At 49.5% G+C, this 24642-nt stretch overlaps 1 protein-coding gene across 1 annotated transcript in view; it reads right to left on the bottom strand.

The window, feature by feature from the left end:
• Positions 1–15067: 15067 nt before the first annotated feature.
• The window catches only part of MDGA1 (MAM domain containing glycosylphosphatidylinositol anchor 1), a 148825-nt gene continuing 139250 nt past the window's right edge, over positions 15068–24642 (bottom strand). Inside the window, exon 18 of the mRNA XM_071428393.1 lies at positions 15068–24573. Within this exon, the coding sequence (XP_071284494.1) occupies positions 24482–24573 (92 nt within the window). The 3' untranslated portion in view covers positions 15068–24481. The remainder of the gene's footprint in view (positions 24574–24642) is intronic.

The raw sequence follows: 24642 nt of genomic DNA, 5'->3' as shown, positions 1-24642 counted from the left end.
CTTTCTAGCTCCATCTAATTGCCATGGGCTGGGGGCTCACCCATGCTTCATCCTGCTGTTTTAAACACCTTGCAGCAGCATGCCACCACTCTTTCCTTCTGTGGAGGGCCATTCCTGAAGAATGGGTTTGCAGGAGTGTGAAGAACAAACCGCATACCACTGCCATGGAAGTAATGGAAGGTCCCACAATGCTCCATGGCCCAACTGGAGGGTGTATGCCAACATTTTCAGGTGCTTGAGGCATTAACTCTGCTGCCTTCATTCTGCACTTGGCAGGACTGATGAATAGAGGAAATAAATTTGAGGAAGGATCCCAGGAACACAGGACAAGCATCTGGGATTTACTGACAATTGCTATCTGGGATTTATTGGCAATTGCTGAGCAAGTTGATGGAGTGCAGCATTATCACAAGAGATCTTTGACAGGCCCTAAGATGACATTCCATAAGATACCAGAGTATAATCTACAGACCTATTGTACATAGATCTCCTAATGGAAAACCCACACTATCTATTCATACTCAAAGTACAAGGAGACCAAACAACAAGCGAGAGAGAAATAAAAATAGAATAAAAGAGCTTTAAAAGTTTTGTTTGGCTGTAAATGAGAGTTGCTCCTGGCTCTCTGCACATGATGTTCTTCTGGAGAATTTCTCAGTAGCTTGGTTGGTCACAAAATCACAGATGATGAAACTCTGATCTAGTAGATTTTCTGGACTAAGTCCTCTCCGTGGATGTGATTAGATGTGAGCCTGGGACTGCCTTCAGAAAGACCTTCCCTCTCCTCAGCACTGAGTGGGAAGTTGCAGCATAAACCACAGGGGACCCCCTGGCTCTCAGCTCGTTCAGTTCCTCTGACAGACTGCTGGTAACACTGAGAGGTGTGGGGCTTTATTTTGGCCCTCCTGTCCCTTGCATGCACACACATGCATACATGTGCACAAGTGCCAGTGGTTTCCAGGTGCTTGAATCTGTGATTTCCCCCAGCTGCAGGATTACACACCCAGCCAGCAGAAGTGGTTTTGTTCTATTCCCCATGCCCCCCCCCCCCCCCCCCCCCCCCCCCCCGCCAAATAACTGATTTTGGGGAACACACTGCACCAATTCATTGCTACTCATTGATGTCCCTACTGTGACGTCCTTGACCATGGATCACGGTCAAGGGGCAGGGGCTGCATCTCACTGTCCTCGCTGTGCCTGCTCCTGGAGGAGCCCCAGGGAGGTGAGCACTTGGCTGCTCACTGCTGCCAGCTCTCTGGATGCCTGTCCCCATCTCCCCTCTGCCCTCTCTGTCCCGCTGCAGCCCCCAGAGGAGGCGGCTCTCCCTCCCTGGCTGGCTGCATCACAGGGTCACGGCTGTGCTGGCTGTGCCTTGTCACAGCATGGTGTGTGGGACCAGCTGAGCACAGCAGGTCATTCACAGGAGTTCCAGCACAAGGGACTTGGCTGGCTACTCCAGCTGTGTTAAAATCCACAGGCAGACAAATCAATGGCTCTCCAGGGAGGATCTCTCCATGTACTGGCCCCTTCCCTCTTCTTTCTCCTGGCCTTTGTGGTGAACTCTCAGTATCACAGAGGGGTAAGTAAGGACACTTAAAATCTGTGATTCACACTTGTAGGACTATGCTGCCTGATTTTTTAAGGCTCTTTTTTATTCGCTGCTGGGACACCACACTTGTACTTTCACAGTTTCTTTAGTGCAACAGTGTTCATCACAGAAAGCACTGCTCTCCATGGGTTAACACTGCCCTTCCTTGGGAGCAGTGGCAGCTCTGCACACTGCTCTTTGAAGTTCAAGGTGGCAGCAATAGGTAATATTTCTTGACCTGCTAATGGCTCCTGGTTCGGTTTATGTGAGCTTTGTGGTTTCTGGTACTTGGTTTGTAGTGTGGCTTATAATGCCTAACAAAGAGCAGGGAGCAAAGCTTACTCAGAGACCACATGAATGCTTGCACTTTCTTTCCCTTTAAATTAACACTTCCACAGTGTCAACATGGAGCTTTCCAGTCCACAGACATTCAGGGACTTTATCCCCACTTTAATGTAATTTTTTCTTCAATACACATTGTTAGTTTGTTGGTTGGTTGGTTGGTTTAGGGTTTGTTTGTGTGGTTTTTTGTTTTTGTGTTGGTTTGGTTTGTTTTTTAGAGGTAGCAATGCTTATTTCTAAGCTGCTTCCCAAACAAAAAAAGTGCCTTTAATCAGGCTGGGAAAACCCACAAATGATGCAAAGGCAACTATGGGCTGACAGAGGTTACTGAAGCACACTGGACTTCACCACCCCTCCTTACAAGTGCAATGTCTGCCATTGATACAGAGCACAGATTCATTAAGTATTTCTTACACAGTTAAAAGAATCCTCACAAAATATCCTCCCCTTCATATAGATTATAACTACCGCTCCCTCCCTTTCCTCCCCCAAAGTAAAAGCTCAGTTTTCTGCTAGGGTAACCCCACTACCCACACAATGTGGTTCCACAGCTCAGGGACTGCCTCAGCCAGCTCTACACTGGTTTGCAGCAGGGCAGGGGTGCCAGGGCAGGGAGCAAAGGTTGTTTCTATGAAATGAGTTGGAAACAAAACCTTGGATTTTGAGCTTGGATACTCAGGAAGTCAGAAAAGGTAGAGATGGAAGAAGGGCATAATTGTGCCTCTGGCAATACAACCATGTAGAAATGTGTTTAGCTGAAAACAATAAGATCATCTCAGTGTCACAGAATATGTGTCTGGGTCCAAAAAAATTGCCTCCAATGCTGCTGATGCACACGCCGAGGTGGAGGACTGAATGATGGATTTGTAGCTCCCAAATTGTTCATAACAAAGATCCCAGTAGTGATCCATGCAGTGCCTGTTATTTATTCTGTGCATAAACAAAAGAATTCATTCTCCAGGGACTCCGAGTCTAGTTTCTTTCATTAAGAATAAATGGAGTGTTAATAACAACAAAAAAAATTACAGAACAAAAATTTTTAAAAGTGTTTTTTTGATTGGAACACATTTCTGTAAAGCTCTGGCTGGAATAAGCAGCTTGTAGTGCAATGTATTTCAAATAGATAGAAATAATGCCCTAAATAACTGGGCTAATTAGATGTACTTTCTCCACAAAACCACAATTCTAATGTTCCTGTCTCACTGTAATTAAAGAAGCATTTACCATGCATTGGAACTTTTAATTAGGTCTAACATCTAATAAACTTGGAGTAAACTAACAAATATTTTCTCTGCCAGTGGGTAGTTTTTAATCAGTGTTTAGAGGTTTAAAATTTCAGATAACAGACATCAGCCAGTGTCTAAAGAGCTTGAAGAGGCATTTGAGCATAACCATTTGAGTAACTGTTGTGCTCACCCCTGTAATGTTGAGGGAACCAGTTCCCAGCTTTTTCCCTTTGGTAGTTTAATTTTTGTGGGGAGAATTACTCTAGAAACTGTATTTGCACAAGGTTTTCTAGGCTGTGGAGACAATGTGGGTACCTGCTGGGTGGCAAGTGTGGGTTCCTTCCCTCTTGCAGCAGCTGTCCAGAGGCCGGACCAGCACTCCTGCTGTAGTCAATGGAGGAAAAGTAGGCTCATTCCCTCCCAAACAGTGTTTAAGAGAGGTGAGGCCAGCCCCCTGCTAAAGATTCCTCTCTTTCTCCATCAAGGCAGAGAACCTTAGTGGCCATCCCAGACAAAATGTCTGAATTTTAGACATGTGAAGAGAGGTAAGAGGCCTGTCCCTGTCCTGTTCCCCAGGAAAGCCCTGCTAGTATGAGATGGAGTTGTGAGTTTGCTGACATGTCCCTGCACAGAAATCAGAGCATGGCCCACAGGAGAGCTATTGGGGAGGAGAAGACATCTCCTGGTGGCAATGGGGCTACAGGAATCCAGTGGGGACAGCTTGTGCTAGCCATGTGAACAACTGTGTCCCTTTCCTCAGGAGGGAGGGACAAGGCTGGGGAAGTGGGGCCTGGATGATGAGGACAGAGGGACTGGGGGCAGAGCTGTATCCGTGTGCTGTGCTGGTATGGGATGGGGAAATGGACATTTCTCGGTGACAAGAGGCTGTGAGTAGGAAGGCTGGCAGCCCATCCTAAGCAGTTTGCCATGGCTGTGTTGAGGTTCACATGATGGTAAGAGAGAAAAGACATTGCAGTGGCCAGGCAAGTACACAGATGGACAGCACAAGTGCACAGAGCTGTCTGTGGCTGACAGGTCTGAGTCCAGGGAAAGAGGTCACCTGAGATCCTCAGGACAGACCTCCCTGGCAGAGGAGTAGATTCTGCAATGGAGGAGTGCATCCATCCACATGGATGTTTCAGTGGGATCAGACAAGTGTAGATCCTTTAGGACTTGCCCTCTCAGGAAGTTTCCTGTGCAACAGGATAACCGTTTTGAATCATAAAACACAAATCCTTTATGTTTTCCTCTGGAAGGTGGGGCATGATGCTAGAGCTCCAAAGCATACTCAGCATATTGTGTCTCTGCAGCATCCTAAACTGCCTCCAGGAACCAGTCATGCTATCTTCCCATGATGAAATAGCTCAGAAATTTCCACATTCTCTGCAGAAGAAGAAAGAGCAGGGAAGGAGAGTATAGGAATATATGTTAAAGGACCAACTGAGGAAACAAACAGAGAAGTCAGGAGGCACATGCACAGGGTAAAGACAGGGGGTATGCTCTTTAGAAAGAGAGTGCTACGGAGGATTTGTTACAGTGAAGAAAACTGGCAAGATGTGAAAGGGTAAAAACTTTCAGATTTGGTCATGAAAATGGGGTTAGGACACTTTGGAGGGGCAGGATGGAGCCCAGGAGCTGCTGAAAAATGGGCACACAAGACAGTGCCTGTGAAGGTAATATTTGCTTCAGCACAACTGACACGTGCCAGTACTTGTGGAACAGAAGGTCATACATTTTATTTTCTAAGTCTTCTGTGTCTAGGGAATTACTTTAATGTAGCTTGAAGTACCGATAAGTGGAATAAATATGTGCCATTACCAATAACAATAACAGCCCTGGAATATTTTCTATCCAAAGATCTCAAAGCACTCCTTTTTGTGATTTATTCATTGACTCTGTGTCCTCAGGGAAGGAGGGGATTATCATATTCACCCACTTTGCAGGTGGTGAAACAGAGGGCAAGTAGCTGAGCTGTAAATAGAGCCATGACTGTTATCTCTCGGCATCAAGTTTCCAAGCCAGTGGTTGGGAAGGAAAAAGTTACAGCAAGTGCCAGGAAAAGCCCCTGGCTTCCCAAGGAGCATGCTGAGGGGTACTTGTTGAACCTTCCTGATAGGACTGTGATGTGAAGACAAACATTTGGACACCATGAGGGCAGAGCCAAGCAGGTACAGCCTTGTGCCAGGCAGGTTCTCTGTTGCTCTGGCTCCTGTGGCCTGGACCCCAGCACCATTTGGAAGTGCTCAAGACCTGTTTTTGAAAAATAGATTTACATGGGTGAACCCCAGCTCTCTCCCCTCACTCCCAGATACCAGGCTGGTTTCTCACCCACTCACAGAGGGCAACTCACAAGTCAACAAGGGTGTTTGGTGTGATCTGAAAGTGTGGAGAATATTTGGGGTCTGCTACATCTCTCTGGTTATAACTGATGTTCAGGCTGGCTTTTAAGCTACCAGACCAAAGCAAAGGGGCACGCTTCCACACAGCTATGGGTGACACAGTGTGTGTGCTCTATATGCTGTACTGTGTGCAGTACATACAGATTTAAATGGAAATTTGACAGGGAATTTCCTATCTCTGTGTATATCTTTAAGAAGCCTACTAGGAACTTATCTGGGGGCTATCAATGCAATAGACAGCTTCCCAAAAGGCAGCTTTCCACAGCTGTGCAGAAGGTTGTCTCCAGATGAAGAAGAGAAGATTAAAACATTCCTGTTGCAGTGGGACCCTAACTGGACAGGATACAGTTAAGTTGCTTGGCCACAACCTACTGGCCTAGAAGGAGGCTAGTGAAAACCTCTGTGTTGGTGAAGCCTCTGTCTTGCTTCTGTCTTACCTCCTGACCCTTTCCATCAACGTGACTCCCTCTTCCTTCACTTACTGCCTTTCCTGGATCTGGCTGAAAACACACACAAGGAAAGCAGACCGCCACAGCCAAGCTCCTGAAGAGGTTTTTCCAGTGGGGGCCAGCAGACCAGCTCACCCTGGGGTGGAAGGTGGCCTAACCTTGCTTACGCTGGCTGGCTCTGTCTCTCAAATTAATACAGGCTAAAGTGAAAAGCCTGAACTTGCCTTCTGCAGCTGAGGAGGGGCTGGGGGAGTAGTGTGGCAGCACTGAGAGTTATTGCTGTGGCATTTATGGAGCATGTTGCTATGAATCGATATCTCACCATAATTACCTCATTTGCCCGTTTTTCAAATTAGATAACAAGGTTCAATGCTTGACCAGATCATTCTTCATCCGTTTGCATTTCCTCCTCTCCTTTGCAGTGGAGGGGAGCCCCTCTCCTATTAATCAGCAGACCTTGGGGTGAGTGGGATGACACCCTGAAAACCCCTTTTGTCTCTTATGCTGGAACACTGTCATCAAAAGGTGGGAGGCCAGGCCAGGCTGCCCACTCTGGGAGGACAGGGGGCTGTTTGTCCAGCTGGCTCCATGCTGAGATGGGAGGCGGACAGCAGTGAGCTCACGCTCTGCTCAGACAGTGACATTTCCGTGGGGCAGGGCTCATCCATCATGATGTGGTGACTGAGGAGAGCTGTTAACTGTTTCGAGCTGGCTGCCTGCCTCCTGTGCTGCTGCAGCTGAGGTTGCACCCACAGGGAGCTCAGGACCTGCAGCATCCCTGGGGAAGCAGTGTATGGGTCTGGGGAGAACCCTCTCCTGAGCAGGGAGACAGTGAAGAGGAGAGGAGCCCCCCACCATGACTCAGTGTTTGGGGAACAGAGAGAATCCATTTGTAAGGGAACTGCTTCTGTTTCACCCCCAGGTCTGAGGAGATTTTTTCCCCTTTGTACCCACTGTTCTCCTTGCAGAGAACAGGCAGACTCCCCCAGCATGTTTCCTGCCTGTGCAGGAGCTCATGGTTTGTGTCACAGACATGCAGCCTCTTATCTCAGGGGATGATTTCTGGCTGAACCCATCATCCTCCATGTTGTGGCTGGGGCTTTTTTGTTTCTTTTGCTCAGCAAAGCATCACGCTCATCTGGGTGGTGACTTGGCTTTTGTAAAAACACCACTTGCTCAAAATCAGAAGATTATAATATCCTCAACCCCTCTTCATGCCTCATTCTCCCGAGCCAGCCTCCAAGGCAATACCTATTACCAGGTATTACAAGCAAAGCAAATTCTTGTAGTCAGATGGCTCATTAGCTCCTGCTTCTCTGGGGACGCCCCTGTGCCTTTCCTCTGCTCTCTCTCCCCTGTGAGGAGCAAAGGACTCCACCTTTGCCAGGGCAAAATAAAGAACAATTAGACAGTCATTAATCTGCAAGAAGGGAGGGCAGGAGGAGCAGCAGCTGCTGAACTGCTGTTGCACAGCTGAAGTGCGGTTTCCCAGGGGCAGGTGGGAGTGCAGCTTGGATCAGAGATGGGAGAACTGTCTTGTGCCTCTCCCTTGCTGTCAATTAGTACAAGAGGTTGGCCTTACCTCCAAGTAGCCAGAGACCTCAGGAGCAGCTCTCAAAGCTGCAAGCAGACTCTTTGGAGACTAATTGGGGTCTTTCACCTCCTTTTAGCTGCTTCCAGCAATGCACTCTGGAGTGCAAACAGGAGAACAGATGCTTATTTTGCCAGGGAGTCAGCAGGGCTTTACCAATTCCCTGGAGCTTGAGAGGTAATAGAAAGAGACCTGGGAGACACAGCCCTGAAGTCAGCAAGCCACTTTCAATCATTTACCAGTAGTCCTGGCAAACTGGGCAGGTCCCAGATGACTGAAGGCTGGCAAATGTGCCACCTGTCTATAAAAGCCAGAGGCATGATCCAGGAAAATACATGCCTGTCATCCTGATCTGAGTACCAGGGAAGGTCATGGAGCACATCATCTTGAATGCCACCGTGCAGCATGTATGGGACAATCAGAGCCACCACAGGCTTATTAAAGGTAGGTGATGCTTAACAAACCTGATCTCCTTCTGTGACAAGGTGACTGCTTGGTGGACAATGGAAAGGCTGCGGATGTATCTGCCTGGGCTGCTGTAAAGACTCTGACACTATTTCCTCCAGGAGAAACTGGCTGCTCATGGCCTGGATTGGTGCACTCTTTTGGGCAAAAAACTGTCTGGATGGCCAGGCCCAGAGAGTGGTGGTGAATGGAATCACACCAGCTGGTGGCTGGTCACAAGAGCTGTTCCCCAGGGCTCAGTGTCAGAGCCAGTTCTGTTTAATCTTTATTGATGATCTGGATGAGGGCATTGAGTGCACCCTCAGTCAGTCTGCAGGTGACACCAAGATGGATGGAAGTGTTGATCTGCTGGAGCATAGGAAAGCCCTGCAGAGGGATCTGGACAGGCTGATCGATGGGCCAGGGCCAATTGTATGAGGTTCAACAAGACCAAGGCTGACAACAACCCCATGCAGTGCTACAGGCTGGGGAAAGAGTATCTGGAAAGCTGCCTTGCAGAAAAGGACCTGTGGTGTTTACCCTGGAGGAAAGGAGACTCAGGGAGCACTTTATTGCTCTCTACAACTGCCTAAGAGAAGGTTGTAGTGAGGTAGGGGCTGGCCCCTTCTCCCAAATAACAATTGACAGAAAAAGAGGAAATGGTGATGAGTTCTGCCAGTGGAGCTTTAGATTGGCCAATGGGAAAAAACTTGCTGAATGGGTAGTCAAGCATTGGAAGAACAGGCTGTCCAGAGAAGTGGTGAGGTCACCATTTCTGGAGGTGCTTAAAAGACACGTAGATGTGGCACTGTGGGACAGGGTTTAATGCTGGACTTGGCAATGTTGGGTTAATAGTTTGACTCAGGCATCTTAAAGGTCTTTTCCAGCCTAAATGATTCTATGTTTCAATAAGGTGCTTTGTGGCTGGAGAGAGACCCTTGCAGGGCAGGTGGTACCTGCACTGGCAGCCAGCAGCGGGGCTCCCCATCCCCAGCTTTCAGACCCTGCATGAGACTCCCTGCTCCCTGCTCATGTCCATCTCTGTTCCCAGGTCCTTGGGCCAGTGCTCATCCAACCTGTAAGGGACCACCTGCCTTCCTCTGTACCTTCTCCTCCATGGAAACACGTGTGGGGAGACCTTTATGCATGTGGGGGAAGCTGCTGTTTTGCCAATGTGCTGCAGAGCAGGAACATGTACATCCACGTGGACAAGCCCCCCCCTTTTCCCTCCTGCTGCAGGCCCATGGTGGCTTACATGAAACAGTAACAGAAGCATCCTGTGAAAAGGAAAGGGAAAAGACTGCCCAGAGGTCTCCTGCAGGAAAGGTCTTTCCTCCTGGGGAGAGCAGAAAGGGATGAGTCCAGAGCATCTCTGAAAAGATGCTCTGGACTGCAACAGAATCTGCCATGCAATGAGTGTGAATGGCGGCTGGTTATGAGCCCCAGTGGGGAGGGCAGCAGGATTCAGGCTCAGTTATTAAGACCATAAATCATGGAGACAGTCATGGGAAAGGCTGATGAGAAGAGTATGTGCAGCCAGGAATGCCAGGAGGGAGAGATGGTGGGCATCAGAGGCACAGAGCTTCTACACATTCTGTTATTTTAAGAATTTTTCTTTTTTATGGCAGTGCTGTCATTTTTATCAGAAGAAGGGACCAAATGATTTTAAGCTCCCATTTCCTAAAGACCCAGGCACGAATTCCAGGTTGCTCCTGCTAAGAGCAAAGGCTGTGGAGTTGGGGGTAAAACAGCATTGGCAAGGGCTGCAGGGCAAAAGTGAAAGGCAAGGACAGGGCTGGAGTGAGGCACCATAATACCAGGAGTTTTTGAGGCAGGGGCCAGCCAGGATTTGGGACTGCAGTATTTTCACTGTCAAAAGCAGAAGGCAGGTTTTGGTGAGGTGGGGAGGTCAATGCACAGCACTGTCTGCAGGGGAAGGTGGGGCTGTTTGAGGTAGCAGGGAGGGAGGCTCTGCAAAGCCAGGTTTGCTGCAGCCCTTTCCCTTGGGCAGCCCATGTGGCACTGATGGCTTCTCTGCTGCTCTGCTGTTTGTGCTCAGCTCTGGTATCTCTGTGCTGTGCTGTAGGTGTGATGCATAACTACCTGAAGAGTACAGCAGGCGGATCCTTGTCCATTTGCAGCTGTCCAAGCCTCCCATATCTCCTTAGGAACCTTCAGCTCTTTCTGGTTAAGTGCTGAAGGTCTCTCAAAAATATCTGGGGCAAGGAGAGGCAGTCCCTCAGAGCTGTGCAGCCGGTGTGCCTGGTGACTGCACTTTGCTGTGGGGCTGAAGGAAACTGCCTGGCTCTGGCTTAGCTCTGACTTTGGTTTTGGCTCTCACTCAGAACATCAGGCACAGCTGGAGCTGCACAGGGACATACAGTGAGCTTTAGGCACTACTCATGTACTGACAGCAGGGCTCTGGCTTGCTGCAAAGCCTGTCCACAACACTGGGTTAGAAGAGGCTGAGTCTTGTGAGTGTAAATCTACTGGATTAAGGATACCTCAGAGGTTTTCCTCAACAGCGTAGCTCTTTTCAGAGGCAGGTGAAGTTAAAATCATCCAGGGCAGCCCATGAGAACATAAAAACTGGTCGTGGTGTTTTGAACAGGTGAAGTGCTAACCAGGCTGAAACCAGGCAGGAGCCTGTCCAGAGGCTGCAGCTCAGTGTTCAGACATGGGATGGGACCCCCTTCCTTCTCAGTGGTGTGGAGCATTTTCTGATGCTTGCACAAGCAGGAGGTGATAGCTTTGACCTGCTTTGCAGCCTGCTGCCATGCTTCACTTGCAGCCCTGCACCTTGCAGGAGCAGCCCTGGCCCTTCCTCCTTGTCTGCTCTCAAGAAAGGCCTTCAGAGGCATGTCAGTCTGGCTTTTGCAAGGAGCAATCTGTGATGCATCTGCCTTCCCTCGTGCCCAGGGGCTCACATGGGATGTGGAAAAGCCCTGCAGGGATGGAGAGGTCATCTCTGAGCTCCAGCTGCCAAAACCTTTGGCCTGTCCTGGCATCCCCCATCACAGCCACCAGCTGCAAGCTACCAGACTCTGAGCTAGCCTGTCTCTTCTCAAGGCAATGTGAAATAATTAGCTAATTAATCCCCATTCCCTCTCCATGGCAGGGAGCAGCACTGGCTCAGTGCCAAACCAGAGCTACAGGAGCAGGCAAACAGGAGCAGGCAGTGCTCTTTCCTTATGCTACATGAGTGGAGCCATGCAGGAGGAGGGCACAGAATCCTGAGCCCTGGGTGCAGCAGGTCACAGGGCAGTCATCCCAGGGGACCAGACTGCACCATCTGCCTCCTTCCACTGAAAATCCTGAGTGCAGCAAAGAGGATCAAGATGCAGCCAAGGGAGGCTGAAGGGAGACAAAGTGGCTGTCCTCACACAAGGTGGGACAGTGCTCCCATAGAGGGAGGAGAGTTTCCCAGAGATCCAAGATCCAGTGGTAGCAAAATTCCAGGAACAATCTGTGGCTGGCATCAGCACAGGGTTATTGCTGACAGAAAAGGGCTGGGATAAGGTGTCAGGTTCAGTCAGAGCCCTCATGAGGATGAATGTGTGGCATGTACATGGGGCCACACATTGATGGAAGAGTGTGACAGTGGGGAGAAACGCAGATGGAGGCAGGTGCCCCCTCCATCACCAGATATTCAAGCATATGCTCATCCAACAGGTCTCCTCCTTGCTGTCCCCACTGAGCTGATAGACAAGGCTTTCCCAGCCAGACTCAGGACCCAGCTCTGCTCTGGGGCTCACATGGACTGGCAGGATGCTAATGTGGTGGTCTGCAGCTGCAGCCTGTATCTCTAAATCTTCTCAGCTTTTTAGGTCACTTTGTTCTGCTTATAAATCCCGGTCTTGTCTTACAAACCATAAATCTTCCTCTACAGTCAGCACCATTTATTTTTTCCTCTGGTCTTAAATAACAGGGTCAGAATATTTAAAATCCGTATTGTTGCATTTTCTGTGGTTTTTGCTCATAACAAATATTCTCTTCTATTCTGGGAAAATGCCACAGACCTGTGGCCAGACAGCCTTACTTAAGAATTTGTAGGAAGAGAGGAGTAGGGAAAAGGGGTTCCAAAGGACATGCTGAAATAATCTGCCACTCACACAGCCCTTGCATGTATGTACAATTCCATGCATGTGCTTGGCACAGCTGATGCACCCATGTGCAGGCATCCTTACCTTCCCTGCTTTCACACATGTACCACCTTGCTGGCACCTGCCTCCTCTCTTCACTGAGGCACAGCCTTGCACAGATCAGAGCTACACCTTGTCCCTCCACTTCTAACCCTCATCCAGTCCCAGGCATCTGGCAGGGAACAAGTGGTTCCCATCCTCTCCCTTGCCAAGCATGGCCATTCACACAAATCTGGTCTCTGCCATCCCAGCTTGGTGCTCTGAACCTTGACGCCCTCCCCAGTGTTAGGAGCTACTTCTCAGCAACCTCCATACCCAGCTGTGCTCCTCACCCCTTCCTGCAAGGTGCTGGTGAGTCCTCCCCTTGGCAGAAGCAGCACCTCTCCTCTGCTGCCTGCCCAGGGAGGGGAGGGACTGTGAGAGTTGGGTTCATGTGTTGGCACAGCGGTAAATGGCCTCTGCCAAGCACCAGGACAGCCCTGCATGGGACCAGGAGCCTGCCAAAAAGTCGTGTGTGATGGTGCAAAGCCAGCACTCCATGCTCAACTAGCCTGGAGCCCACAGATATGCAGTGAAGCATCCTTGTGTCTGCATTACAGTTCTCTTCTTAACGACTGCACAGCTCGTGTTTCTGCAGGTTTCACACGAAGGACTCCACTCACTTGAGCATGCAGTCAATACTCCTTTCCATCTTCATCACTCACTGTCTGGCTCCAGGCTTTATTTATTGCACAGCCTCAAATCACCAAGCCAAAGACAAAAGTGGCTCGTTCCCTTGTGGCCCTTTTGGTGGGCATTCCCAGCGATCCAGCTTTAACAAAATTAGCATTGCTCCTACCTTTGGAGGTGATATTGCTGTCTGCAGTGCACACAGGAGGGACTGAGCTGTAGCAGCTGTACAATCAATAGTACAGACCTTGCAGGAACAGCCTGAACCTCAGCCTGGTCCTAATCTGCCAGCACATCCTCTTCTCCCTTAGGGAAGAATTGCAACATAAAGCTCAGGAATGTATTAGTGTGTAGATAGCAAGAGTGACCACAGATGGGGTGTCAGGCAAAGACAAACTAAACAGTAAATTCTGGGTTATCAGAGGTAATCCCCAATGGTGGTCCCCTGTCTGAGAGAGCCAGAGCCCAGGCTTTTACAGTGTGTGCCATTTTACAGCTGACAACACACTAAAAAATTTGAGTGCTTCTGTAAAGCAGACCTAGTGTGGGGACAACTAGAACAGCAAGAATTAACAATTAATGACAAAATGCAATGTTCCAGGACAAAAGGTAAGCGGCTGGAGTAGACTCCAGCTCTCTGGGTGATTTTAAACAATCTTACACTTTCCTTCTTTGGCTGCCCCCTCTACCTCATTTCCTTCCCAGCCTGTGCCTGTTCCTTCAAAACACAGTCTGCTTTCCTGCCCAGTCCCTGCGCAGCCTCAGAGCTGCTCTGGCCTGTTTGCGAAGGGAGAGGGACTCTGAGGAGGAGTCATGGCAGAGTGGGACTCTGTGTCTCAACATGTGCATGACAAGGGTGAGCTGAACTTGGGCAGGAATGACAGAGATGAGTGCTATGTGCATGCATATATATGCAAATATAGAATATATATGTATGTTACATATATATATACACACATACACACACACAAATGTATTTGTTTAATAGTGCTTTCCAGTAATTTGACCTGAATCACCACAACAATTCCAGTATCCAGCTCCCTTCAGACTCCCATCTGGAACAGTTATTTTTCATTATGAGAGGGCAAAAGGAAGCATTTGCTAGGCATGATTACTTTCATAGAATAATAAAATCAAACATCCTCTTTGCCAGTGGGTTTCACAACTGCTTGCAGTGAGGGAAGCATAGGAGACAGAAATGTTGAGTTAGCTTGGAAGGCCCTTCTGTATTGCATTGAGCCCTATCCCAAACTTTCTCCAGGCAGATCAAGATGCTATGGAGTCTTCACCACTTACACCAGATGAAGCGGTGTTAATGGCAGGGGTTAATGGCAGTAGCTGATGTGATCCACTGCCCCACAGTCAGGGTAGGCACCTGGGTGCTGCTTTTGTTTTAGAGTCTGGTGATGTTCAGCCAACAGCAGCTTGTGGCACGTAAAACAAAATTATGTTTGGCTTTCACACACAGTTCTCTTAAGTGTTCCTCTTAAGGGCTCAGGTGATGCAAAGTTAACTTAGGATCTGAGCTGAGTAGCCCTGCAGATCTCATGGCAGAGAAGATACATTTACCCAAGAACATCTTAGGCATCACATGGGTCATGGTTGGCATTGCCCATTCTCTGATGGGTCCATGGAGCAGCTGGACCCATGCTGGAGACCTACCTCCCTGGGGTGGAGGGGAGTACCAGGAAAAGGGGCCCTGGCACCACACTGACAGCCCAGGGCTGTTGGCTTGTTTCACACCTACTAGTTTTGGAGCTGCTGCCTTGGCTCATTTTCTTGAGGGAGAAGTCAAGAGCAAAGGACAAAAGAAACAGTTTTGAGTGGTGTCATCAGAAGCCAGCAGCCTCAACAGCCTCAAGCTGCAGGTCTGGGATGGGAAGGAAAGGTTTAGAAAAGGCAGGAGTACTCGGTAAGGGAACATCAGGGGTGGGCTCTGAGGCACTCCCTTCACAGGGTTCCCCAGCACTCACTGCCCCAAACCTGCCTGTGCCATGTCCTATGCCCAGCCCCTGTGCTGGGGTTTGAGCAAATCTGAGAAGTCTTCCCCAGGGACTTTTAATCAGGTATTTTGGGAAAGACTCAGGGTCAAACACTGGCACATGCCTCAGTGCTGGGAAGCAATACAAGTTCCTCCCTGCCCCAGCCACTGTGAGCACCAATTGCAGGCTGCACCTTGTCACCCCAACCCCAGAGAGAGGGACACACAGGCTCACCCACTGGAGTACTGCAGCTTTATTTGAATGAAACAATCCACGCTGAGAGTCTGTAGGTTACACGGCGGGTGCACTGGGGCTGGGGGGAGGTGGTGGATGAGGCAATGCTTATAAAACATCTCACCCTGTTTGAAAGGATCAGTTCAGTCCCTTTGTGTTTTGTGCTTTTAACGTTGTGGACAGCTTGGCATCATGGTGGCAAGAGGGTCCCAGCTCCACTCAGTGGTGGCGATGGCACGCTATGAGATGTGGAGTGGGGATGGGACAAGACATGGTGGCAATGAGGGGGGTGGGTGGAGATGAGGCTCTGTCCCAGAATCCCCACCTAGGAGACTGATAACAAAAAACCCAAGAGACACCAGAGGACCCCCCTCCCTCCTCCACAGTATCCCCCCACACACAGACTTTGTCTGTCACTCCATTTGGGGGGCTGTTTCCACACTTCTGTCAGGTCAACCAACACTTTCTTACTGGCCTTGGTGACCTGGACATGTGAGGTGATGCAGTCCCACTGGAACTAGATCCCACTGAAGTGGCTCACTGTTGGGCCTGAGCTGGTTCTCCCTGCACCCCATAAATTGAGGACGGGATTTTGGTGTGATCCCCTTCTATGGGATCCAGGGATGAAGTCTGCTGCTGTCTCTCCAGTTGGAAATGAAACACTTGGTGAGGGTAAGTAAGGAGCAGGGGGATGGAGTGAGAAAGAGTGTGGACATCACTGTCTGATGCTCACTTCTGGCCAAAGGCAGATGTCACAGTTGTTTCCCCATGAGACAGTTGTATCTTGGATGATGGCCCCTTTCCTCTGCTGTGTGTATTGTGATACAGGCAGGATGGTTCTGACTGGGGAAAAGGACCCAAGCAAAACCATGCTGGCACCAAAGTTCCCATTCCATCCAGAGATCAGAGATTGTCTCCATGCTGTCAGGCAAGGGTTGTGACTAAAACCACGAAGAAGAACCATGTATCTGCAGCATTCTCAGCTTTTAGGGAATGTCTTGAGATGAATGCATGCTGTGGAACTCCCTACTGTGGAATGAGATGATACAACTAGAAGATCCCAAAAACTGGAAAGCAGGCCAAACTCATCTATTTGAAAGCACTGACACTTTACCCAGCTTTAACACCAACAATTACATTAATATGCTGAGAAGCTGGGGATGGGCAGCAGAGAAGAACAAAGTTTGACGAGAGGAAAAGGTCACTTGCAGCAAACTCAGAGAGTATTCTTGTCTCAGGATCTCAGGATGCTACATGCATAGGAAAGCTTTGCTCCAAGTCTGTAAATACCTTTCCTCATCAGCATCTGAATTTTCCTAGGGAAATGTCTAGTGCTCACCAGTCCCCTGCTCAGTCTCTCTGTGGTTCGTGCTGCCACCCATACAAAAGACCCAAACACTAGTCCAGTCAATGCCCGTGGCATTTTACAGACAGAGTGGTATCTATATTCTCCTCTCAGCACAGTCTAGGTGCTGCCTGAGCTGACCATGACAGTAACAGCCTGTCTGTTACTCTGTTTACTGATACCCACAGCTGGTTCTTGAGAACAAGGCCCAGTGAGACATAATATACCGAATGCCCCACTTTTGAAGGTACTCTGAGCTGGAGCATGGACTGTGGGGAAGGGAAAAGTGGGGACTCCACCAGTAAAAGGGGCCCTATCCTCTCCCTGCTGCATTTCTGGCAGCTGCAACACACCCACAGCTCAGCTTTTGGCTTTGATTCCTCTACAAGCTGCTAAGATAAACACCTTACCAGTGCCAGATCTACAGTGCAAGCAGCACCTGGAAACAGCTTCATCTCAGCACCACATTGCTTGTCAGGGTCACCAAAAGAAAACCTGTTGGTGCCTGCCTGCAGAGGCTGCAATGCAGAGGAGGAAGTGGGGTTGCACTTGCTCTTGGCTAGTTTGGGCTCAGCTTTGAGCTGCTGGAATGCTGAGAACAAAGGAGGTGCAGCTCACTCAGTGGCCGAGCAGGACTGCTGACATCTGGCACCTTCCAGCCCCTACTCAGGGCCTGCCTTTGCTGAGGAATTGAGGCTTGCTGTAGTTATGCAACTTCTGAAGATCTTGGAGCATCTTTCCATTGTAACAGCTGGGCTTTACACAACTGGAAGCCATTCACTGCCGACACGGCAGGACCAGAGCCCATTTTCCCCAGGCGAAGCAGATCCCCACTGGCTCACAGCAGCAGCAGCAGCAGCAGGGGGGCTTTCATCTTCCCACAGACTTGGCTGGCAGGCAGGACAGATGCACATGGCTGGCAGAGCAGACAGGTACCCTTCACTTGGCTCCAAGCTTCAGGCAAGGGCCCAGCCATTACAGCATAAGGCACATCCATCACTATGGGCTTTGGGCACTGGCACTGCTGGGGACTGGCACTGTATGACAGCTGTCCAGCTGGCCCTGTCTTATACTGAGTTTAGGCCATCCTGGGGGTAAAAATCCCACTCTAAGTCAAACACTCATAGCCCAATTTCCTTTTGGAACGATAGTTAATGGAAGCACAAAATTTTGTCTCATTCCACAGGAGCAAATTGTTTATAGGCTGTAGCAAGTGCCAGAAAAACCTGGATTTACAAGAGACTTGCACAGCTCTCTACAAAAATCTCTAATCACCCAGCTCTACCGTTGCAACAGTAAAGACAGCATCTCTCCCTTTCCCTAGTTCTCTGTCCCATGCTGGAAAACCTCACCATGAAAGGCAGCAGAGAGAAGGACAGTGCTCACAAGCTGGGACCAGCCCTTTGCAGCTTTCCTCAGGGATCACCCATGGGAGGACAGTGGCTTGCCTGGCTTCTTCATGTACAGATGTGCTGAGGATCTGGAGCTGGACTAGTGCCTTTTACTGGGAAATCTGGTCTCAGGATTTTCTTTAGTCTCCTTGCCCAGCATCTGAGAAGCCTCCGGGTGCCATCAGTGCCATCAGCCTGCTGCCTGCCATCAGTGAAACAAAGGACAGGGCACTGTGGAGCTCATCTTTCCTCTCTCCTTTCCCAGAGAACACAAACAAGTTCTGTTCCATCCTTTCAGCCATGCATGGGGCTGTTTGTGAGCCCTCCTTTGCCTCTGATGGAGCCAGGACATGACCCACACCAGGTCCCTGATGGAGCCAACACATGTCCTGAAGTGCTCCTGCTCCACCACCACCACCCAGGCAGCCCCACCAGCCCCTCAGGCTTTGCCAGGGCTGCAGGGAGCAAGATGGAGAAGGTGCCAGAGCAGATCTAGGTGATCTGGACCCAGCCCCCATTCCCTGCAGCCCCATAGCACAGGGACGCAGTATGTCCTGCTGACTTGCTTTCTGTCTCTGGAGGTCTCTCTCTTTTTGAGAAAGGATCCTTGATGGCAAAGCCACTGAGCATGCACCTGAATCACAGCCCAGGGTCTGGGTGTCAAGCACACATCTCAGACAAAGTGGAGTGGGATGGCACTGCTTTTCCATGGCCAAGAGGTTGTCCTGCAGACTTCAGCTGCCTGCAAGCTGCATCCTCCCCTTCTCTGGGATGGTGGGTTGGTCAAAAGCAGCCCTGGGCTGTCCCACAGTGCTCCTTGGGGTGTTTAAACCCTCCAGGGCACAAGTGGTCTGATATGACCATACCAAACTATAAGTAGCCATCAGAAGACCCCAAAATCCCCTGTGGTGTGCTGGGTGGTGGCAGATGGTCAGCCAAACCGACATGTGCCTCAGTCCCAAGGGAAGAACTGAAAACACCCATGGACCACAGCCCTCATTTGGGATGCTGGGTGTACCAAGGCCATTCAGCTTCGTCCTGGAAACCAGCAGCTGCCAGGTATTTCCATGTGATCAGGTTAAAATGCAATATCCAGAGCTCTCCAGCACTTTTCTTCTGTAAAAGCCTTTTGTCCCAGGATGAGCAGCTATCAGTTGGGCCAAACCAAATACAAATTATGGCAACAGCCTGCAGAGGGTCCTGCTGCTGCACGCTTGTCATTACAAACAGGGATGCACCCCCATTGAGGGCAACCTGGAAAAGACAACATATTGGGGCAGTTTAAAGGACCAAGAGTGGTCTTTCCCAAAGCCAGGAGTGCCAGGAAGCCTATCCTTTGCACAGGAAATACTCACAGTACACCTGCTTGTCATCATTGAAAAGCAAGGTCCTTCCCCCTGGGTGCAAGAGCTGGGCATCAGTAGGGGCAGTGGCACCGTGTCCCACCATGCCCAGCTCGAGGCACAGAGCCCATGTGACATGCTCCAGTGACATGCCAGAGATATGCTCCTCTGTGCCATTGCTAGGACACCCAAAGGCACCCAGGAGGCAAAGGGGTGCTGCAGCATTTCCAGAGAAAAATGGATATCTGCATGGTGCTGACAGACAAAGGTGACTAAAACAGCAACATCCTGAAGCAGCAGCTTCCTGAGCTCTCTGCTTTAACAAAAAGGTTTGTCTCTTCAAGTGGGGTGAGGTGACACCATTTACCCCATGGAGGAGGAAAAATGCCCTGGTTCCTTTGCCTGTCCCTGCCTGGGGCAGCGTGAGGACCCCTTGGCAATTCCCATTGACAAAATTCCCTGCCTCAGCCTCGCTGAGAGCTAATGGGGAGGAGGCCTTGCTCCTGACAGTGCCTTGAGGGGGCCCCTTCATGCTGGAGACAAGGCTCAGGGCAGTGGTGTAGAGATGCTTCTCCACCAGCACCACTGACTGTCCCCCCAGGCTGAGAAGCACCCGGCACCAACCCAAAAGCTGGGCCCTTCTTGGAACACAGTGATAGGGACAGGCTGAGGAGGAGGAATCCAGACTCTGCTCTCCCTTTGGTAGTAAAGCAATGTTTTTGTAATTCTGGAGTAGTGCACCCACAGGATTTTGTATAGATAGAAATTAAATTTCAATACTTTGGATAGCAATAGGGAATAAAATACGATTTGTATCATGTTTACTAAACTCATTCTCATATCTCTAAATTATTTTTGCAAAAAAATTACCAGTCTAAATATCTGAAGCCCTCCCCCCCACCAATTTTTCCCTGATTGCTACCATATTTCTTTCCAAAAGAAAACTCGTTCCCAGAAGAAGGGCTCCCTATCACTGTTGCTACAGCTGTTCTCCAGGCAGCACACTGTGCAGCTCTGCTGGAGCAGCTCTGTGTGCCTGCCAATCACAGAATCCCAGAATCTGCCGAGCTGAAAGGGACCCATGAGCAGTTCCCAAACCATTTGTGCACTATGCAAAGTTTTTCATATACATGAAACAATTTTTCACTCTCATACAGCTGGGAAGAGTTGCACTCAGGTGCTCCTAATCACTTAACTCCAGATCAAATGGAACATATTAGGTCCATCACTTTCCAGTGGCTGATCTTTGTGGAAGAAAATTAGTCTATTATTATTACCAGCCAGGAACTGCATTTCAGGGCAAGCATCAGGAATTGATGTTCATATTGTTAAAAGCCATGGATTAAAGTTCTGTTGATGACCTGCTATTTGGACTTGCACTGAAATGTAGAAAATGAAAATTAAAAAGTGTATTTTTCAGAATATGATGAACAACTACAAAAAGAGGTTTCAAATGTAAGTTTCTTTGTATGCCCCACTTGTAACTACACAGTAGCATTCACTACTTCTAATATCTACAACTTATACCCAGGAGCCTGCACACTCACATATTTTCTGTTCTACACCCTGAAAAAAATGAAATTGAGTATATATCGGCTAACACCCACACAGCATTCTTCCTAATGTATTTCTACAACTACCAAGCAGAGGTCTCCTTGTAAATAAAAGCAGTGTCTTAAATTTATATTGCACTTTTCTTCTGCAGGGACTTTCATACTATATACAGGAATAATATCCACCATTGCTGAAATGCAGCCACTTCTGGAGTGGAATAAAGTAGCTACTTCATAGGCACAGAGCAACATAAAACATCAGGAAGAAAAACATAACATTGGGACTGCAACAGATATTTAAGAAGACAGACAGTAATTAAGTTTAAGGACTGTAATTTAGCCAGAACAGTGTGAAAAATGTGAAGGGATCTTTAATTGGAAGGGGTAAGGAGCATGGCTTTACATCTCACCTGGGATGCATTACCTCCACAAGGAGACTTGCCTCTCAAGCATGGGGGTAGTAAACCACAAGTACCGCTACCCTCAAAGAAGAGGGGTCCTGCCTCCCCTCCATCCCATCATTGCACAGCTTCCCATTCTTGCTGCTGAAGTGCCTCTTTCCCCTGATACTATCTCTCAGCACATCTGCCAGGGAAATGAAGTCTCTCCTGTTGTCCTCAACACTTCTGAGAAGCAGGGGCACTTGTGTTAATGACTTTACCCCAAACTCACCACCAGCTGCTTTCTAGCCAGAGATAAAAGAGCAGAGGTCAAAGTGGGAAGGGGCTTCCTGAGACTTTTACTGAAGCTGAAGGACACCTGACAGCAGGAGAAGGCTTCATCTCTGGCTGGGACAACCTCCTTGCTCTGCCCTGCACCTACAGCCACCGAAGGGCTTCCAGTTCCCTGTGCCATGGATTGGTGTGGTGAGGCTCTTACATCCTTCCTTGCAGGGGCTGGCAACAGGGCATGGACTCCCTCCCTGCAGGCGTCCCTTTCTAAAAGTGTGGCGCCCTTTTGCTGACACTTGCCTCGTGGGTAGTGCTTTGTCCATCATCCTGAACCTTCAGGCTGTACCTCCCCAGCCCCACAGCACCTCTGATGCCCACTAAACACCAGCAAAACCTGGGTGCTTGTGCAACCTGGGCTGAGCATTCTGTAGAAGCAAATCCCCAAGGGACTCTGCCTCAGAGCTCAGAAGGTGAGATGGTTGCCCTGGGCTATCTCTTACTGATGGGGAAGCACTCCTGTCTCCACCTTCTGCCCAGCAGAAGCCTCCTGCAACCAGCAATGCAATACAAATGTTTTGCTGCTGGCAGATCAGGAGCATTGTGAAGCTCCCAAGCATCACTGGAAAGCACAGTCTCTCTCCTAGGAGTGGAACTGGACTCCTACCAGGAGCGGGGTGATGACTTCTGACCTCCAACAAGCACAGAGGAAAAGAAGAGCACAGGGCTGAAAGAGCTCAGCCTAAAAAGGCAGCACTGGCTGCCCATGAAAATGGCCACAGACAGCAAGACACAGAATTGCTGTTGGCACCCACTGCATCCCATGATGCTGCCTGGCCCTGGGCAACAGCCATGGCTTTCCTGGTCAAATGTGCACTGTGATTTGAGGTCTGGGCTCTGGAGGGAGGTGTGGAGACAGAAAAGACACAGTCCCAATTCTTGGAAATGGAGAAAAGCAGAATGAGCTGGGGAGACCTCTATCATGCCCTCCCACTGTCTTGCAAGGCCTCCTGTGAAGAAGGTCCCCTTGTTCCCCAGACCTGATGTCCTTTCTCTCTCTGATGGTGGCTGGGAGTTAAGTAAGAACTTTCCCCCTCCATCAATGAAGGCAATGAGGCCCCAGCCACGGCTGGGAGCTGAGCAATGCAGGAGGCAGCTAATACATTCAGGTGATTTCAGACAAACATGGCTGTCTTAGAGAAGCTGATATATTGATCAGAAATGGGTAAGGTGCCATGGGTACTGGCTCTTCAGTGAAACAGTTATCTTATCTGTGGTGCTCCAGATAAGGATTTTGGATGGGGTATCCCTTAGGAGGAAGAGTCACACTTAAATAATTGCAAGTGTGGGCTAGTAAACCCCAATTCATAGCCTTGTGGGGCTAACTCTGCCCTGTGCAGGGAGGTAACTCATGCCCAGAGCTGACTCCAGATGCAACAAGGCTATCACAGCTCCTGTTTGGCTGGTGCAGGGCAAATCCTTCTCCTGGGGGTTCATCTGGAGCAGCATGTACCTCCACCTTGAAGAGGTTGGGCCAGATCTGCTGCAGGTCTGCAGCAGAAACACCAGCTTTACCCACTCATAATACCATCAAAAAAAGGTGAATTTCCCCCATCCCTGCTCCCTTGTTCCGCAGTGGCAAACAGTGCCACAGCTCAGCACAAGCCCCTCTTTGGGGCCAACTTCCTGCCTGCATCCTTCTTGGAGCAGTTTCTTGCCTGTTTCACCTTTCAGCTCCTCTGCCCACTGCCCTGGCAGTGGAAGCTGAGTGCCTGTGTGGCTGCATGTGCTGACAAAATTCAGCAGCCTCAGCCCTGAGCAGTGATGCTGTTGCCACCTTTTGCCCACACCGCAGCAAATGCACTGTGCATGTAAAAGGCCTTGGGAGATGAGAGGGCAGCACTGGGGCTGCCTGAACTGCCAGCCCAGGGGTTGGGTCATGAGCACAGTTCTTTGCCTGGCTAAAGAACATTTAAATGCCTGAATCTTTCCATAATCCAGAAAACTTGAGGTGGAGGACGTTATGGAATAAAAACCAAAATAAATAGGTAACAAAATACAGGCAGAGAAGCAATTGTGGGTTTAGGGCTGAGGCAGTTGCCATCCCAATATTCACAGGGGGAAGCCAATGTGCAACTGCTCCACCCTTCCAGTCCCATCCTGTCACATCCCATCCCTCAGCCCCAGAGAGACCAGATTTTCTGTCTGCAGCTCAGACCTGATCCCTATCCAGCAAGCGTGCTGAGAGACAGACAGAGGCTCTTGGAGGCCCGTGCTGCAGCTGGATCCAGACAGGACTTCCCCACTCAGCGTGGTCCATGCCATCGGTCCCTTCCTTGCTCCATCTTCTTCAGGCTGGGGGATGAGGAGAATCACAGAGCAGTGGGGAAAGGCCAAAGCAAACCACACTGGGGGCAATTAAGTACATGAGAGCCTGGGAGATGTGGATGGATGGAGACACTGAAGCACATGCGGTGCGAGGAAAGGCGCTCTGGCCACTGGCACGCGGGGCGGCTGCTGCCCCACAGGCGAGGCCGGTGCTGCAGCCAGAGCGGGGCAGCCCCAGCCAGTGGGAAAGCATGAGGAGACAAGGGGAGTACTGCAGGATATCATCCACTAAGCTGTGGGCTCTGCAGCAAAGAAGGTAACTGTTCTGGTAGAAATTTGTGCTTTAATATATTTTTGTTTGTTTGTTTAAAACAAGTTCGCACTTCCCTGAGGAAGCCCTGTCCGACATTCCCAAGGAAACATGGGTGTGTTTTTTTTTCTTCTTTCATTTGCTCTTCACATTTCTTCATTCCCATTTTTTTGTGTTTTGTTCCTTCTTTTCTCCGTGTGTGTTTCTTTCCTTCCTCTCTCTCTCTCATTCTCTCTCGTGCACGTGCTTTTTAAAAAAAGTTTTGTCTTTATTTTTAAATTTTGTTCTAGACATAATGACTTTCTCAAGGAGTGCTCCAGTTCTGAACCAGATCCCTTTGCATGGTCATGCCTGTCAGTCTTTGGTAACATATGGACACTTTGGTGTGCCAGTGAGGAGGGGAGGAAGGAGCAGAGGTGGCTGAATAGGAAAGGAGCAGGAATGTCTTGGTCCGAAGACAGGAGCGCTCGCTTGCCATCATCTGAGCAGCACGTAAAGGAAGAAAGTCAATGGGCCACAAAGCCAAGGGCTGTGCAGGGCTGGGACACCACTTCCTGGAAGAGCAACAGCTGTCAGCCAAGAAGGGAGAAAGAGAATTAGTGATGGGACACATACAGACCTCATCAAACAAGTCAGCA

Source organism: Agelaius tricolor, unplaced genomic scaffold, assembly GCF_023055355.1.
Source record: "Agelaius tricolor isolate 1412-34295 unplaced genomic scaffold, bAgeTri1.0.p SCAF_1, whole genome shotgun sequence".
NCBI lineage: Eukaryota > Metazoa > Chordata > Aves > Passeriformes > Icteridae > Agelaius > Agelaius tricolor.
Note: the sequence above shows the minus strand (reverse complement) of the source record. Positions and strands in the feature narration are given on the sequence as shown.